The sequence below is a fragment of the Bombina bombina genome, chromosome 1 (assembly GCF_027579735.1).
Source record: "Bombina bombina isolate aBomBom1 chromosome 1, aBomBom1.pri, whole genome shotgun sequence".
Taxonomy (NCBI): Eukaryota; Metazoa; Chordata; class Amphibia; order Anura; family Bombinatoridae; genus Bombina; species Bombina bombina.
The window spans coordinates 136,680,827-136,696,530 of NC_069499.1; the positions used below are offsets into that span (position 1 = coordinate 136,680,827).

Sequence of the window (15,704 nt, forward strand, 5' to 3'; positions counted from 1 at the left end):
ATGACAATAACATTACTGCTAGGTCTTGCATAGTCTGAAAATAATTTTCATAAAGCAAAAGGTATAATTTCAGTGGTTGAATGGATTTATTTATTTTTAGGTGTACTGAGCAGTGAGCACCTTTCAATATATTTATCTCTTATATTAACCAGCTCAAAACTATTACATTGCACATTGAGGAAAACCTCATTTAAGCAACATGACATTTTCCCCAAAAGTGTCTGTAAATCTAGAAAGGTTTAAAATCTCATATATTGTTTACTATGCTATATAGATCTTAAGACAAGTTGCATTAGAGTTAACACTTTCATTGTATTTATGTTAAAGTTTATTTTATCATATATGAATCATTTGTACATCTTACCTGACATCATTTACATCTCATGTGCGCTTGCTATATCTCAGTTAAAACATCTTACCTTTATTCTGTCTATATTTGCTTCCATTTTCAGTTGTTCCACAAGTTTTCTGGCTTGTGCTATACTGGCTGTGTTATTGCTGGCCATTAGAGTGATGCCTGTATGTTTAGGAATACTATAAACAAAAAAAGAAAATGAATTAGCTATGTAAAATGCAGAATTGATATAAAGACATCATCTGATAAGAACTGGATTTTTTTTTATGCTTGCGGTACCCTGCATGCAAACAGAATGCTGTTAACTTTTTTTTCTTTTAAATAAAGTTACATTTAAAATTCTTCATTTAAAAATACAAAGCTCATATGCAGAAGTATAAAACTTACAATCAATGCATTTTAGACTAGAAAGTTAAAAAATATTTTCCAAAAACAAGCTGAAAATTTGTCTTTGTGAGCACTTGGTTTCCACAATACAAATTATAAATCCGTTAACAAATAACAATATGGCTATTGACTCACAAAGTAATTTTCAGTCATCTGCCTACATAAACATAGGCCTAAAATATATGTTTTCTTCTTGCACAAAAAGCCATTGTGGATGAGACCAGCTATAAGAGCAGTGTACTAGGCCCAGCAGGTACCGTCAAACCTGGAAAATAATCTCCAGTGCACCAATGTATATCCATGTGGGGAAACAATTGCTTAAAATCCAGTCCCTTATAGGGTCTGACTATTTCATGGGCACAGGGGAAAATTACGCATCAGAGGGCACTGTTATTAATTTTGATTTACACTTTAAAGGGATACTAAACCCAATTTTTTTCTTCCATAATTCATATAAAGCATGCAATTTTATTAACTTTCAAATATACTCCTATTATAAATTTGTCTTCATTCTCTTGCTATCTTTATTTGAAAAAGCAGGAATCTAAGCTTAGCAGCCGGATCATTTTTGGTTCAGAACACTGGGTAGCTCTTGCTGATTAGTGACTACATTTAACCCCCAATCAGCAAGCGCTACCCAGGTGAGGAACCAAAAATGGGCCGGCTGCTAAGCTTAGATTCCTGATTTTTCAAATAAAGATAGCATTAGAACAAAGAAAAATTGATAATAGGAGTAAATTAGAAAGTTACTTAAAATTGGATACTCTGGGGGCTAGTTATCAAGCCGTCTACTTTTCTGGCTTCGCCGGCCCAATACGTCCGCCTAAGCTCGCCTACCTTCGCCGCCGCGGACCTGAAAAAATACACCTAAGTTATCAAATAAAGCTGTCAAAAAGCCGCGGGGCGATGAGCAGCGGACTGTGACAGTTATCACTCATCCGATCTCGCTGCCCTTCGGCTTTTTCCCAGCTTTATTGCTAGCCTGTCACTAAGCACTCACACTAAACTGCACTGTTCTACCCCCTATACCGGCGCCCCCGGAGCCCCCCGCAACTCAATAAAGTTACTAACCCCTAAACCGCCGCTCCTAGACCCTGCCGCAACTCTGATAAATGTATTAACCCCTAAACCGCCGCTCCCGGACACCGCTGCCACCTACATTATACCTAGTAACCCCTATCCTGCCCCCCCTATACCGTCGCCCTCTATTATAAAATTATTAACCCCTATCCTGCTGATCCCGCACCTCTCCGCAACTAAATAAATAGTTTAACCCCTAAACCGCCGCTCCATGAACCCGCCGCAACCTATAATAAATTTATTAACCCCTATCCTGCCCCCCACTACGCCGCCGCCACTGTAATAAAATGATTAACCCCTAAACCTAAGTCTAACCCTAACCATAACGCCCCCCTAACTTAAATATTAATTAAATAAATCTAAATAAATTAACTCTTATTAACTAAATGAATCCTATTTAAAACTAAATACTTACCTTTAAAATAAACCCTAATATAGCTACAATATAAATAATAATTATATTCTAGCTATCTTAGGATTTATATTTATTTTACAGGTAACTTTGTATTTATTTTAGCTAGTTAGAATAGTTATTAAATAGTTATTAACTATTTAATAACTACCTAGCTAAAAGAAATATAAAATTACCTGTAAAATAAATCCTAACTTAAGTTACAATTAAACCTAATACTACACTATCATTAAATTAACTAAATAAACTACCTACAAATAACTACAATGAAATACAATTACATAAACTAACTAAAGTACAAAAAATAAAAAAAGCTAAGTTACAAAAAATAAAAAATTAAGTTACAAACATGTTAAAAATATTACAACAATTTTAAGCTACTTACACCTAATCTAAGCCCCCTAATAAAATAACAAACCCCCCCAAAATAAAAAAAATCCCTACCCTATTCTAAATTACATAAATTTCAAAGCTCTTTTACCTTACCAGCCCTTAAAAGGGCCATTTGTGGGGGCATGCCCCAAAAAGTTCAGCTCTTTTGCCTGTAAAATAAAAATACAACCCCCCCCCCCAACATTAAAACCCACCACCCACATACCCCTAATCTAACCCAAACCCCCCTTACAAAAACCTAACACTAATCCCCTGAAGATCATCCTACCTTGAGTCGTCTTCACTCAGCCGAGCCACCGATGGAACTGAAGAGGACATCCGGAGCGGAAGAAGTTAATCCTCCAAGCGGCGCTGAAGAAATCTTCCATCCGATGAAGTCATCATCCAGGCGGCGCTGAAGAAGTCTTCGATCCGGCCGATGTCATCTTCAAAGAGGCGCTGAAGAGGTCTTCTATCCGGGCGAAGTCATCTTCCAAGCCGGGTCTTGAATCTTCCTTCCGCCGACGCGGAACCACCTTCTTCACCGACGGACTACGACGAATGACGGCTCCTTTAAGGGACGTCATCCAAGATGGCGTCCCCTCAATTCCGATTGGCTGATAGGATTCTATCAGCCAATCGGAATTAAGGTAGGAAAATCTGATTGGCTGATGGAATCAGCCAATCAGATTGAGCTCGCATTCTATTGGCTGTTCCGATCAGCCAATAGAATGCGAGCTCAATCTGATTGGCTGATTGGATCAGCCAATCGGATTGAACTTGAATCTGATTGGCTGATTCCATCAGCCAATCAGATTTTCCTACCTTAATTCCGATTGGCTGATAGAATCCTATCAGCCAATCGGAATTGAGGGGACGCCATCTTGGATGACGTCCCTTAAAGGAGCCGTCATTCGTCGTAGTCCGTCGGTGAAGAAGGTGGTTCCGCGTCGGCGGAAGGAAGATTCAAGACCCGGCTTGGAGGATGACTTCGCCCGGATAGAAGACCTCTTCAGCGCCTCTTTGAAGATGACATCGGCCGGATCGAAGACTTCTTCAGCGCCGCCTGGATGATGACTTCATCGGATGGAAGATTTCTTCAGCGCCGCTTGGAGGATTAACTTCTTCCGCTCCGGATGTCCTCTTCAGTTCCATCGGTGGCTCGGCTGAGTGAAGACGACTCAAGGTAGGATGATCTTCAGGGGATTAGTGTTAGGTTTTTGTAAGGGGGGTTTGGGTTAGATTAGGGGTATGTGGGTGGTGGGTTTTAATGTTGGGGGGGGGGTTGTATTTTTATTTTACAGGCAAAAGAGCTGAACTTTTTGGGGCATGCCCCCACAAATGGCCCTTTTAAGGGCTGGTAAGGTAAAAGAGCTTTGAAATTTATGTAATTTAGAATAGGGTAGGGATTTTTTTTATTTTGGGGGGGTTTGTTATTTTATTAGGGGGCTTAGATTAGGTGTAAGTAGCTTAAAATTGTTGTAATATTTTTAACATGTTTGTAACTTAATTTTTTATTTTTTGTAACAGCTTTTTTTATTTTTTGTACTTTAGTTAGTTTATGTAATTGTATTTCATTGTAGTTATTTGTAGGTAGTTTATTTAGTTAATTTAATGATAGTGTAGTATTAGGTTTAATTGTAACTTAAGTTAGGATTTATTTTACAGGTAATTTTGTATTTCTTTTAGCTAGGTAGTTATTAAATAGTTAATAACTATTTAATAACTATTCTAACTAGCTAAAATAAATACAAAGTTACCTGTAAAATAAATATAAATCCTAAGATAGCTATAATATAATTATTAATTACATTGTAGCTATCTTAGGGTTTATTTTACAGGTAAGTATTTATTTTTAAATAGGAATAATTTATTAAAGTATAGTGTAGTGTTAGGTGTAATTGTAACTTAGGTTAGGATTTATTTCACAGGTACATTTCTCTTTATTTTAGCTAGGTAAGCTATTAAATAGTTAATAACTATTTAATAGCTATTGTACATGGTTAAAATAAATTGAAAGGTACCTGTAAAATAAAAATAAATCCTAAGATAGCTAGAATATAATTATTATTTATATTGTAGCTATATTAGGGTTTATTTTAAAGGTAAGTATTTAGTTTTAAATAGGATTCATTTAGTTAATAAGAGTTAATTTATTTAGATTTATTTAATTAATATTTAAGTTAGGGGGCGTTAGGGTTAGGGTTAGGTTTAGGGGTTAATAATTTTATTACAGTGGCGGCGGCGTAGTGGGGGGCAGGATAGGGGTTAATAAATTTATTATAGGTGGCGACGGTGTAAGGGGGGCAGATTAGGGGTTAATAAATGTATTATAGGTGGCGACGGTGTAGGGGGGGCAGGATAGGGGTTAATACATTTAATATAGGTTGCGGCGGGTTCAGGGAGCGGCGGTTTAGGGGTTAATACATTTATTATAGTTGCGGTGGGCTCCGGGAGCGGCGGTTTAGGGGTTAATATGTATAGAGTAGCTTGCGGTGGGCTCCAAGAGCGGCGGTTTAGGGGGTAATAACTTTATTTAGTTGCGGCGGTGTAGGGGGGGTCAGATTAGTGGTGTTTAGACTCGGGGTACATGTTAGGGTGTTAGGTGTAGACAGCTCCCATAGAAATCAATGGGATGTCTGTCAGCAACGAACTTGTACTTTCGCTATGGTCAGACTCCCATTGATTCCTATGGGATCCGCCGCCTCCAGGCTGGCGCTTTGAAAACCAGGTACGCTGGGCCGTAAAAGTGCCGAGCGTACCTGCTAGTTTTTTGATAGCTAGCAAAAGTAGTGAGAATGTGCCGCACTTGTGTGCGGAACATCTGGAGTGACGTAACTATCGATCTGTGTCGGACTGAGTCCGGCGGATCGAAGCTTACGTCACAAAATTCTACTTTTGCCGGTCTCGAGCCTTTGATAACTAAGGCGTATCAGCCTCGCCACAAATACGCTGCGGAATACGCAGCGTATTTGAGGTTGACGGCTTGATAACTAGGCCCCTCTATCTGAATCATGAAAGAAAAAAAAAATGGATTTAGTATCCCTTTAAAAAATCCCCATGTACTCGGCATTCATTTCATCCTTCTATGACATTGAGAGCTTAAGAAACCTCTCAGCAGTAATAAACACAATTCTCTTATCCCCATCCCTTGTAAATGCCAGCTGCAGGAGCAAGGCTTGTCATTGTCTGCCAGCCGTACTATGAATTGCAGATCAATAGAATAGATCATCCTAGTTACTGAAATAACATGCAGCCATCTAATTTATTCTGAAGAATGAAATCAGCATAAAATATTAACTGATTGTCCTTTTCTGATAGAAGCTAAAAGTAGCTGCATAGGCACAGCCAAAGTGACATTAATACAATAGTGAGTGAGCCCTGAGCAAAATACAAATAACTGGTGCACGCTGTTAGTGCTTCTTGTAGCAATGTGTCTATTAATAGTAGAAAGTTGTAAGGCTTCTAGAAGGCAGGGTGGATATACTCAGCTGAAAATATTTGTCATGGAGGTTTAATGTTCTAAAAAAAGAATAGAATAGAATATAAGGACAGGAACGTTCTTACTATAGCCTGTACTCTAACATTTATTGGGCATGTAAATAACCTGCAGTCAAAACGGAATGTATATAATCAGTAATCACGCGTACAGAAAAGCAAGCATATAAAAAGACAGCCCCACATATGTAAATAAATGTATTTTTGTTATAGTTTGTTTTCTTCCATAAATGAATAACAAATGGCACTTTAAACTAAATATCAAATAAAAAAAAAAATAATAATTTAAAAGATATTCAAACAAAACAAAAAAATACACCTTTTAGGTTGAATATCTCTTTAACGAATGAAGGAATACATTAATTTATTTAGTACATTTATTATTTATAATAATAAAATTAGTTAAAAAGTGTCATTCATTAATTTGCAATTAAAAACAAATAATAATGAAAAAACAAAAACAAAAAACACAAGCAGCAAGTAATCCAGAAAATATATAACCCATAAATCCACATGTAAATCATCAACAATAATTCCTCAGAAAGTTTTGTATGTTTCTTCAGTAATTATAAAGAGGCAAGTATATATCCAGTTACCAGGCATTGTGAGAGCAGTGATATAACCAGCAAATACAGTACATAGAATTCCTGTTAAAATTTAAGAGGCACTCCTCCTCTTTCAAATGATTGACCCTTTGGCCTCTATTTATCAAAGTCTGGCGGACCTGATCCGACAGTGCGGATCAGGTCCGCCAGACCTCGCTGAATACGGAGAGCAATACGCTCTCCGTATTCAGCATTGCACCAGCAGCTCACAAGAGCTGCTGGTGCAACGCCGCCCCCTGCAGAATCGCGGCCAATCGGCAGTCAGCAGGGGGGTGTCAATTAACCCGATCGTACTTGATCAGGTTGAATTTAGACCGCTGCTTCAGAACTGGTGTTCGCCAGAAACACAGAGCCTCAAGCTCTAGCCAGGGCTTGATAGATAGGCCCCTCTGTATGTTCTTCTGCCAGTATTTGTTTTATTTTTAGGTTTCAACACTCTAAAATAACTCTTATTACACTGACACAATAAAATATAATAATACAACCATTTTATAGTGGCATTAGATGGCATTATATGCTAGCTTTGTTTTATTTTCCTTTTTTTGTGCCAGGGCTCATAGATCCTTGTAGATAATAAAAAATATGCAAAAATCCAAAGAAAAAGAACTGAGCGAGAGTAAAAACAGATGATATGTATTTATGCATGATTTGTAGTGCAAGAGATTGATTCTTTTTAGAATGATTTTTTTCTGCAGGGGGTGGAGCAGATGGAAGCAGGCATACACTGACAAAATCAGGATTTAGGCTACTTTTAAAATGTATCTAATATTTTTAGATCATACATTTTTTTTCCTATCCACTTTCTAAAGATTATTGCATGGTGACAAAAAAAATATTTTATTGCTAATTTTTATTGGACACCTAGAAATAAAATCCTTATGTTGAAGGTGAGTTGATGTTAAAGGGACAGTTATCACCTTGTAATTACAAGACATTTCTGTTGTGTGGCTATAGAATAGCATATAAGCCAAGTTTAAACATTTTTGAAACAAATGAACATCAATTTTACTGCAATTGTTTATAACTCCACCAACCATTGCCTTATATGGTGTATGAAAGTATATTGCAAAATATGCACCAAAGTTTAAACATCTTTTTCTTCCTCTGCTTTTTGAAACGGAGAGATTTAGAGAAATGTTTTAAGGTAATCTAAAGAAAGAAAGAAGGGAATAAGGTAAATAGGCAAATATTATCTTTAACAAGCAGCATAAATCTAACAACTATTTACGCTCATGCAGTTAGGGATCCTTAAACCCCAGGAAATGTGATCTTAAAAATACATTAACTATGGTATTCTCTCAGGAACACCTGTGTATTGTGTACCTCTCGGCACTAATGTGTGTATCATGGATTTGTAACACTTCATTGGGTACAGAGATGCTTGTTCCTTAGCAATATTGCTCAGATGCGCCTGCAACATTTACACACAAACAAGATATAAAATGTCTTCTAGATGAAGCTTTACAGTTCTCAATTTACAAAATACTCAATCTTTCATAAGCCATAATTTACAAAAAAAGTTATTGTCTTTCTTCCCCTATACCAGACATTCCTCCCCAGCCCCTTACAATTTAATAGGTATGTACATTCGGATAATTTGTGATGATCTTAATGCAGAAGAAGGCGGACGCTCCCAGCATTCGGCTCTTTTTTTAGAGCCAAATTTTTTTGTGTGAAAGTTCAGCTCTGTGCAAATCCAGACCTTTACCTTTTGCACTAATTATACTCTGATGCTGTATTAGGAAACAGGTGACACGGAGGCTTCACGTATGGCACATATCCTATGCTCTAAAGCGATTGGATGTTTCATTTATATACTCAAAACACAAACCTTTTTAATTTAAAAAAAGTAGTGAACATCTCTTCTGGAGACCCTGGGATCAGATGCAATACTATTAGAGTGACCTGGATGATTCTCATTGGCTACTTGTTATCTACCCTTTACTAGGCTACTAACGCCTGTATCACATTCGCTTTGCCAGGCGATCACCCTTGCCTATCTTTCACTCTTTGCAAGGATATCATTGTTTGTTTCTCACCATTTGCAAGGATATCACTGTTTGTCTCTCACTCTTTGCGGGATATCACTGTTTGTCTCTCACTCTTTACGGGATATCACTGTTTGTCTCTCACTCTTTGCCAGGATATCACTGTTTGTCTCTCACTCTTTACGGGATATCACTGTTTGTCTCTCACTCTTTACGGGATATCACTGTTTGTCTCTCACTCTTTACGGGATATCACTGTTTGTCTCTCACTCTTTACGGGATATCACTGTTTGTCTCTCACTCTTTACGGGATATCACTGTTTGTCTCTCACTCTTTGCCAGGATATCACTGTTTGTCTCTCACTCTTTACGGGATATCACTGTTTGTCTCTCACCCTTTGCAAGGATATCACTGTTTGTCTCTCACTCTTTACGGGATATCACTGTTTGTCTCTCACTCTTTGCCAGGATATCACTGTTTGTCTCTCACTCTTTACGGGATATCACTGTTTGTCTCTCACTCTTTACGGGATATCACTGTTTGTCTCTCACCCTTTGCAAGGATATCACTGTTTGTCTCTCACTCTTTACGGGATATCACTGTTTGTCTCTCGCTCTTTACAGGATATCACTGTCTCTCACTCTTTACGGGATATCACTGTCTCTCACTCTTTACAGGATATAACTGTCTCTCACTCTTTACAGGATATCACTGTCTCTCACTCTTTGCCAGGATATCACTGTTTGTCTCTCACCCTTTGCAAGGATATCACTGTTTGTCTCTCACCCTTTGCAAGGATATCACTGTTTGTCTCTCACTTTTTACGGAATATCACTGTTTGTCTCTCACTCTTTACAGGATATCACTGTTTGTCTCTCACTCTTTACGGGATATCACTGTTTGTCTCTCACTCTTTGCCAGGATATCACTGTTTGTCTCTCACCCTTTGCAAGGATATCACTGTTTGTCTCTCACTTTTTACGGAATATCACTGTTTGTCTCTCACTCTTTACGGGATATCACTGTTTGTCTCTCACTCTTTACGGGATATCACTGTTTGTCTCTCACCCTTTGCAAGGATATCACTGTTTGTCTCTCACTCTTTACAGGATATCACTGTCTCTCACTCTTTGCCAGGATATCACTGTTTGTCTCTCACCCTTTGCAAGGATATCACTGTTTGTCTCTCACCCTTTGCAAGGATATCACTGTTTGTCTCTCACTTTTTACGGAATATCACTGTTTGTCTCTCACTCTTTACGGGATATCACTGTTTGTCTCTCACTCTTTACGGGATATCACTGTTTGTCTCTCACCCTTTGCAAGGATATCACTGTTTGTCTCTCACTCTTTACGGGATATCACTGTTTGTCTCTCACCCTTTGCAAGGATATCACTGTTTGTCTCTCACTCTTTACGGGATATCACTGTTTGTCTCTCACTCTTTACAGGATATCACTGTCTCTCACTCTTTACAGGATATCACTGTCTCTCACTCTTTACAGGATATAACTGTCTCTCACTCTTTACAGGATATCACTGTCTCTCACCCTTTGCAAGGATATCACTGTTTGTCTCTCACCCTTTGCAAGGATATCACTGTTTGTCTCTCACTTTTTACGGAATATCACTGTTTGTCTCTCACTCTTTACAGGATATCACTGTTTGTCTCTCACTCTTTACGGGATATCACTATTTGTCTCTCACTCTTTGCCAGGATATCACTGTTTGTCTCTCACCCTTTGCAAGGATATCACTGTTTGTCTCTCACTCTTTGCCAGGATATCACTTTTTGTCTCTCACTCTTTGCCAGGATATCACTTCTTGTCTCTCACTCTTTGCCAGGATATCACTGTTTGTCTCTCACCCTTTGCAAGGATATCACTGTTTGTCTCTCACCCTTTGCAAGGATATCACTGTTTGTCTCTCACTCTTTACAGGATATCACTGTTTGTCTCTCACTCTTTACGGGATATCACTGTATGTCTCTCACTCTTTACAGGATATCACTGTTTGTCTCACTCTTTACAGGATATCACTGTTTGTCTCTCACTCTTTACAGGATATCACTGTCTCTCACTCTTTACAGGATATCATTGTCTCTCACTCTTTACAGGATATCATTGTCTCTCACTCTTTACAGGATATCACTGTCTCTCACTCTTTACAGGATATCACTGTCTCTCACTCTTTACAGGATATCACTGTTTGTCTCTCACTCTTTACAGGATATCACTGTTTGTCTCTCACTCTTTACAGTATATCATTGTGTGTCTCTCGCTCTTTACGGGATATCACTGTTTGTCTCTCACCCTTTGCCAGGATATCACTGTTTGTCTCTCACTCTTTGTCTCTCACTCTTTACAGGATATCACTGTTTGTCTCTCACTCTTTACGGGGTAGCACCGTTTGTCTCTTACTCTTTACAGGATATCATTGTTTGTATCACTCTTTACAGGATATCACTGTTTGTCTCTAACTCTTTACAGGATATCACTGTTTGTCTCTCACACTTTGCCAGGATATCACTGTTTGTCTCTCACTCTTTGCCAGGATATCACTGTTTGTTTCTCACTCTTTACAGGATATCACTGTTCGTCTCTCACTCTTTACGGGATATCACCGTTTGTCTCTCACTCTTTACAGGATATCACCGTTTGTCTCTCATTCTTTACAGGATATCACTGTTTGTCTCTCACTCTTTACGGGATATCACCGCTTGTCTCTCACTCTTTACAGGATATCACTGTTTGTCTCTCATTCTTTACAGGATATCACTGTTTGTCTCTCACTCTTTACAGAATATCACTGTTTGCATATGAGTCATTACAGGATATCACTGTTTGTCTCTCACTCGTTACAGGATATCACTGTTTGTCTCTCACCCTTTGCCAGGATATCACTGTTTGTCTCTCACGCTTTGTCTCTCACTCTTTACAGGATATCACTGTTTATTTCTCACTCTTTGTCTCTCACTCTTTACAGGATATCACTGTTTGTCTCTCACTCTTTACGGGGTAGCACCGTTTGTCTCTCACTCTTTACAGGATATCATTGTTTGTCTCACTCTTTACAGGATATCACTGTTTGTCTCTAACTCTTTACAAGATATCACTGTTTGTCTCTCACACTTTGCCAGGATATCACTGTTTGTCTCTCACTCTTTGCCAGGATATCACTGTTTGTTTCTCACTCTTTACAGGATATCACTGTTTGTCTCTCACTCTTTACGGGATATCACCGTTTGTCACTCACTCTTTACAGGATATCACCGTTTGTCTCTAATTCTTTACAGGATATCACTGTTTGTCTCTCACTCTTTACAGGATATCACCGTTTGTCTCTCATTCTTTACAGGATATCACCGTTTGTCTCTCATTCTTTACAGGATATCACCGTTTGTCTCTCACTCTTTACAGGATATCACCGTTTGTCTCTCATTCTTTACAGGATATCACTGTTTGTCTCTCACGCTTTGTCTCTCACCCTTTGCCAGGATATCACTGTTTATCTCTCACTCTTTGTCTCTCACTCTTTACAGGATATCACTGTTTGTCTCTCACTCTTTACGGGGTAGCACCGTTTGTCTCTCACTCTTTACAGGATATCATTGTTTGTCTCACTCTTTACAGGATATAACTGTTTGTCTCTAACTCTTTACAGGATATCACTGTTTGTCTCTCACACTTTGCCAGGATATCACTGTTTGTCTCTCACTCTTTGCCAGGATATCACTGTTTGTTTCTCACTCTTTACAGGATATCACCGTTTGTCTCTCACTCTTTACAGGATATCACTGTTTGTCTCTCACTCTTTACGGGATATCACTGTTTGTCTCTCCCTCTTTACGGGATATCACTGTTTGTCTCTAACTCTTTACGGGATATCACCGTTTGTCTCTCACTCTTTACAGGATATCACTGTTTGTCTCTCACTCTTTACGGGATATCACTGTTTGTCTCTCCCTCTTTACGGGATATCACCCCTTGTCTGTCACTCTTTACAGGATATCACTGTTTGTCTCACTCTTTACAGGATATCACTGTTTGTCTCTCACTCTTTACAGGATATCACTGTCTCTCACTGTCTCTCACTGTCTCTCGGCACTAATGTGTGTATCATGGATTTGTAACACTTCATTGGGTACAGAGATGCTTGTTCCTTAGCAATATTGCTCAGATGCGCCTGCAACATTTACACACAAACAAGATATAAAATGTCTTCTAGATGAAGCTTTACAGTTCTCAATTTACAAAATACTCAATCTTTCATAAGCCATAATTTACAAAAAAAGTTATTGTCTTTCTTCCCCTATACCAGACATTCCTCCCCAGCCCCTTACAATTTAATAGGTATGTACATTCGGATAATTTGTGATGATCTTAATGCAGAAGAAGGCGGACGCTCCCAGCATTCGGCTCTTTTTTTAGAGCCAAATTTTTTTGTGTGAAAGTTCAGCTCTGTGCAAATCCAGACCTTTACCTTTTGCACTAATTATACTCTGATGCTGTATTAGGAAACAGGTGACACGGAGGCTTCACGTATGGCACATATCCTATGCTCTAAAGCGATTGGATGTTTCATTTATATACTCAAAACACAAACCTTTTTAATTTAAAAAAAGTAGTGAACATCTCTTCTGGAGACCCTGGGATCAGATGCAATACTATTAGAGTGACCTGGATGATTCTCATTGGCTACTTGTTATCTACCCTTTACTAGGCTACTAACGCCTGTATCACATTCGCTTTGCCAGGCGATCACCCTTGCCTATCTTTCACTCTTTGCCAGGATATCATTGTTTGTTTCTCACCATTTGCAAGGATATCACTGTTTGACTCTCACTCTTTGCGGGATATCACTGTTTGTCTCTCACTCTTTACGGGATATCACTGTTTGTCTCTCACTCTTTACGGGATATCACTGTTTGTCTCTCACTCTTTGCCAGGATATCACTGTTTGTCTCTCACTCTTTACGGGATATCACTGTTTGTCTCTCACTCTTTGCCAGGATATCACTGTTTGTCTCTCACTCTTTACGGGATATCACTGTTTGTCTCTCACCCTTTGCAAGGATATCACTGTTTGTCTCTCACTCTTTGCCAGGATATCACTGTTTGTCTCTCACTCTTTACGGGATATCACTGTTTGTCTCTCACTCTTTACGGGATATCACTGTTTGTCTCTCACCCTTTGCAAGGATATCACTGTTTGTCTCTCACTCTTTACGGGATATCACTGTTTGTCTCTCACCCTTTGCAAGGATATCACTGTTTGTCTCTCACTCTTTACGGGATATCACTGTTTGTCTCTCACTCTTTACAGGATATCACTGTCTCTCACTCTTTACGGGATATCACTGTCTCTCACTCTTTACAGGATATAACTGTCTCTCACTCTTTACAGGATATCACTGTCTCTCACTCTTTGCCAGGATATCACTGTTTGTCTCTCACCCTTTGCAAGGATATCACTGTTTGTCTCTCACCCTTTGCAAGGATATCACTGTTTGTCTCTCACTTTTTACGGAATATCACTGTTTGTCTCTCACTCTTTACAGGATATCACTGTTTGTCTCTCACTCTTTACGGGATATCACTGTTTGTCTCTCACTCTTTGCCAGGATATCACTGTTTGTCTCTCACCCTTTGCAAGGATATCACTGTTTGTCTCTCACTCTTTGCCAGGATATCACTTTTTGTCTCTCACTCTTTGCCAGGATATCACTTCTTGTCTCTCACTCTTTGCCAGGATATCACTGTTTGTCTCTCACTCTTTACAGGATATCACTGTTTGTCTCTCACTCTTTACGGGATATCACTGTATGTCTCTCACTCTTTACAGGATATCACTGTTTGTCTCTCACTCTTTACGGGATATCACTGTATGTCTCTCACTCTTTACAGGATATCACTGTTTGTCTCTCACTTATTACGGAATATCACTGTTTGTCTCTCACTCTTTACAGGATATCACTGTTTGTCTCACTCTTTACAGGATATCACTGTTTGTCTCACTCTTTACAGGATATCACTGTTTGTCTCTCACTCTTTACAGGATATCACTGTCTCTCACTCTTTACAGGATATCATTGTCTCTCACTCTTTACAGGATATCACTGTCTCTCACTCTTTACAGGATATCACTGTCTCTCACTCTTTACAGGATATCACTGTTTGTCTCTCACTCTTTACAGGATATCACTGTTTGTCTCTCACTCTTTACAGTATATCATTGTGTGTCTCTCGCTCTTTACGGGATATCACTGTTTGTCTCTCACCCTTTGCCAGGATATCACTGTTTGTCTCTCACTCTTTGTCTCTCACTCTTTACAGGATATCACTGTTTGTCTCTCACTCTTTACGGGGTAGCACCGTTTGTCTCTTACTCTTTACAGGATATCATTGTTTGTATCACTCTTTACAGGATATCACTGTTTGTCTCTAACTCTTTACAGGATATCACTGTTTGTCTCTCACACTTTGCCAGGATATCACTGTTTGTCTCTCACTCTTTGCCAGGATATCACTGTTTGTTTCTCACTCTTTACAGGATATCACTGTTCGTCTCTCACTCTTTACGGGATATCACCGCTTGTCTCTCACTCTTTACAGGATATCACCGTTTGTCTCTCATTCTTTACAGGATATCACTGTTTGTCTCTCACTCTTTACGGGATATCACCGCTTGTCTCTCACTCTTTACAGGATATCACTGTTTGTCTCTCATTCTTTACAGGATATCACTGTTTGTCTCTCACTCTTTACAGAATATCACTGTTTGCATATGAGTCATTACAGGATATCACTGTTTGTCTCTCACTCGTTACAGGATATCACTGTTTGTCTCTCACCCTTTGCCAGGATATCACTGTTTGTCTCTCACGCTTTGTCTCTCACTCTTTACAGGATATCACTGTTTATTTCTCACTCTTTGTCTCTCACTCTTTACAGGATATCACTGTTTGTCTCTCACTCTTTACGGGGTAGCACCGTTTGTCTCTCAC

At 38.8% G+C, this 15,704-nt stretch overlaps 1 protein-coding gene across 1 annotated transcript in view; it reads right to left on the minus strand.

The window, feature by feature from the left end:
* Window positions 1-15,704, minus strand: part of GNG2 (G protein subunit gamma 2) — a 161,101-nt gene that overhangs the window by 10,692 nt on the left and 134,705 nt on the right. Inside the window, exon 2 of the mRNA XM_053697621.1 lies at window positions 420-534. Coding sequence (XP_053553596.1) covers window positions 420-506 — 87 coding nt within the window. The 5' untranslated portion in view covers window positions 507-534. The remainder of the gene's footprint in view (window positions 1-419; window positions 535-15,704) is intronic.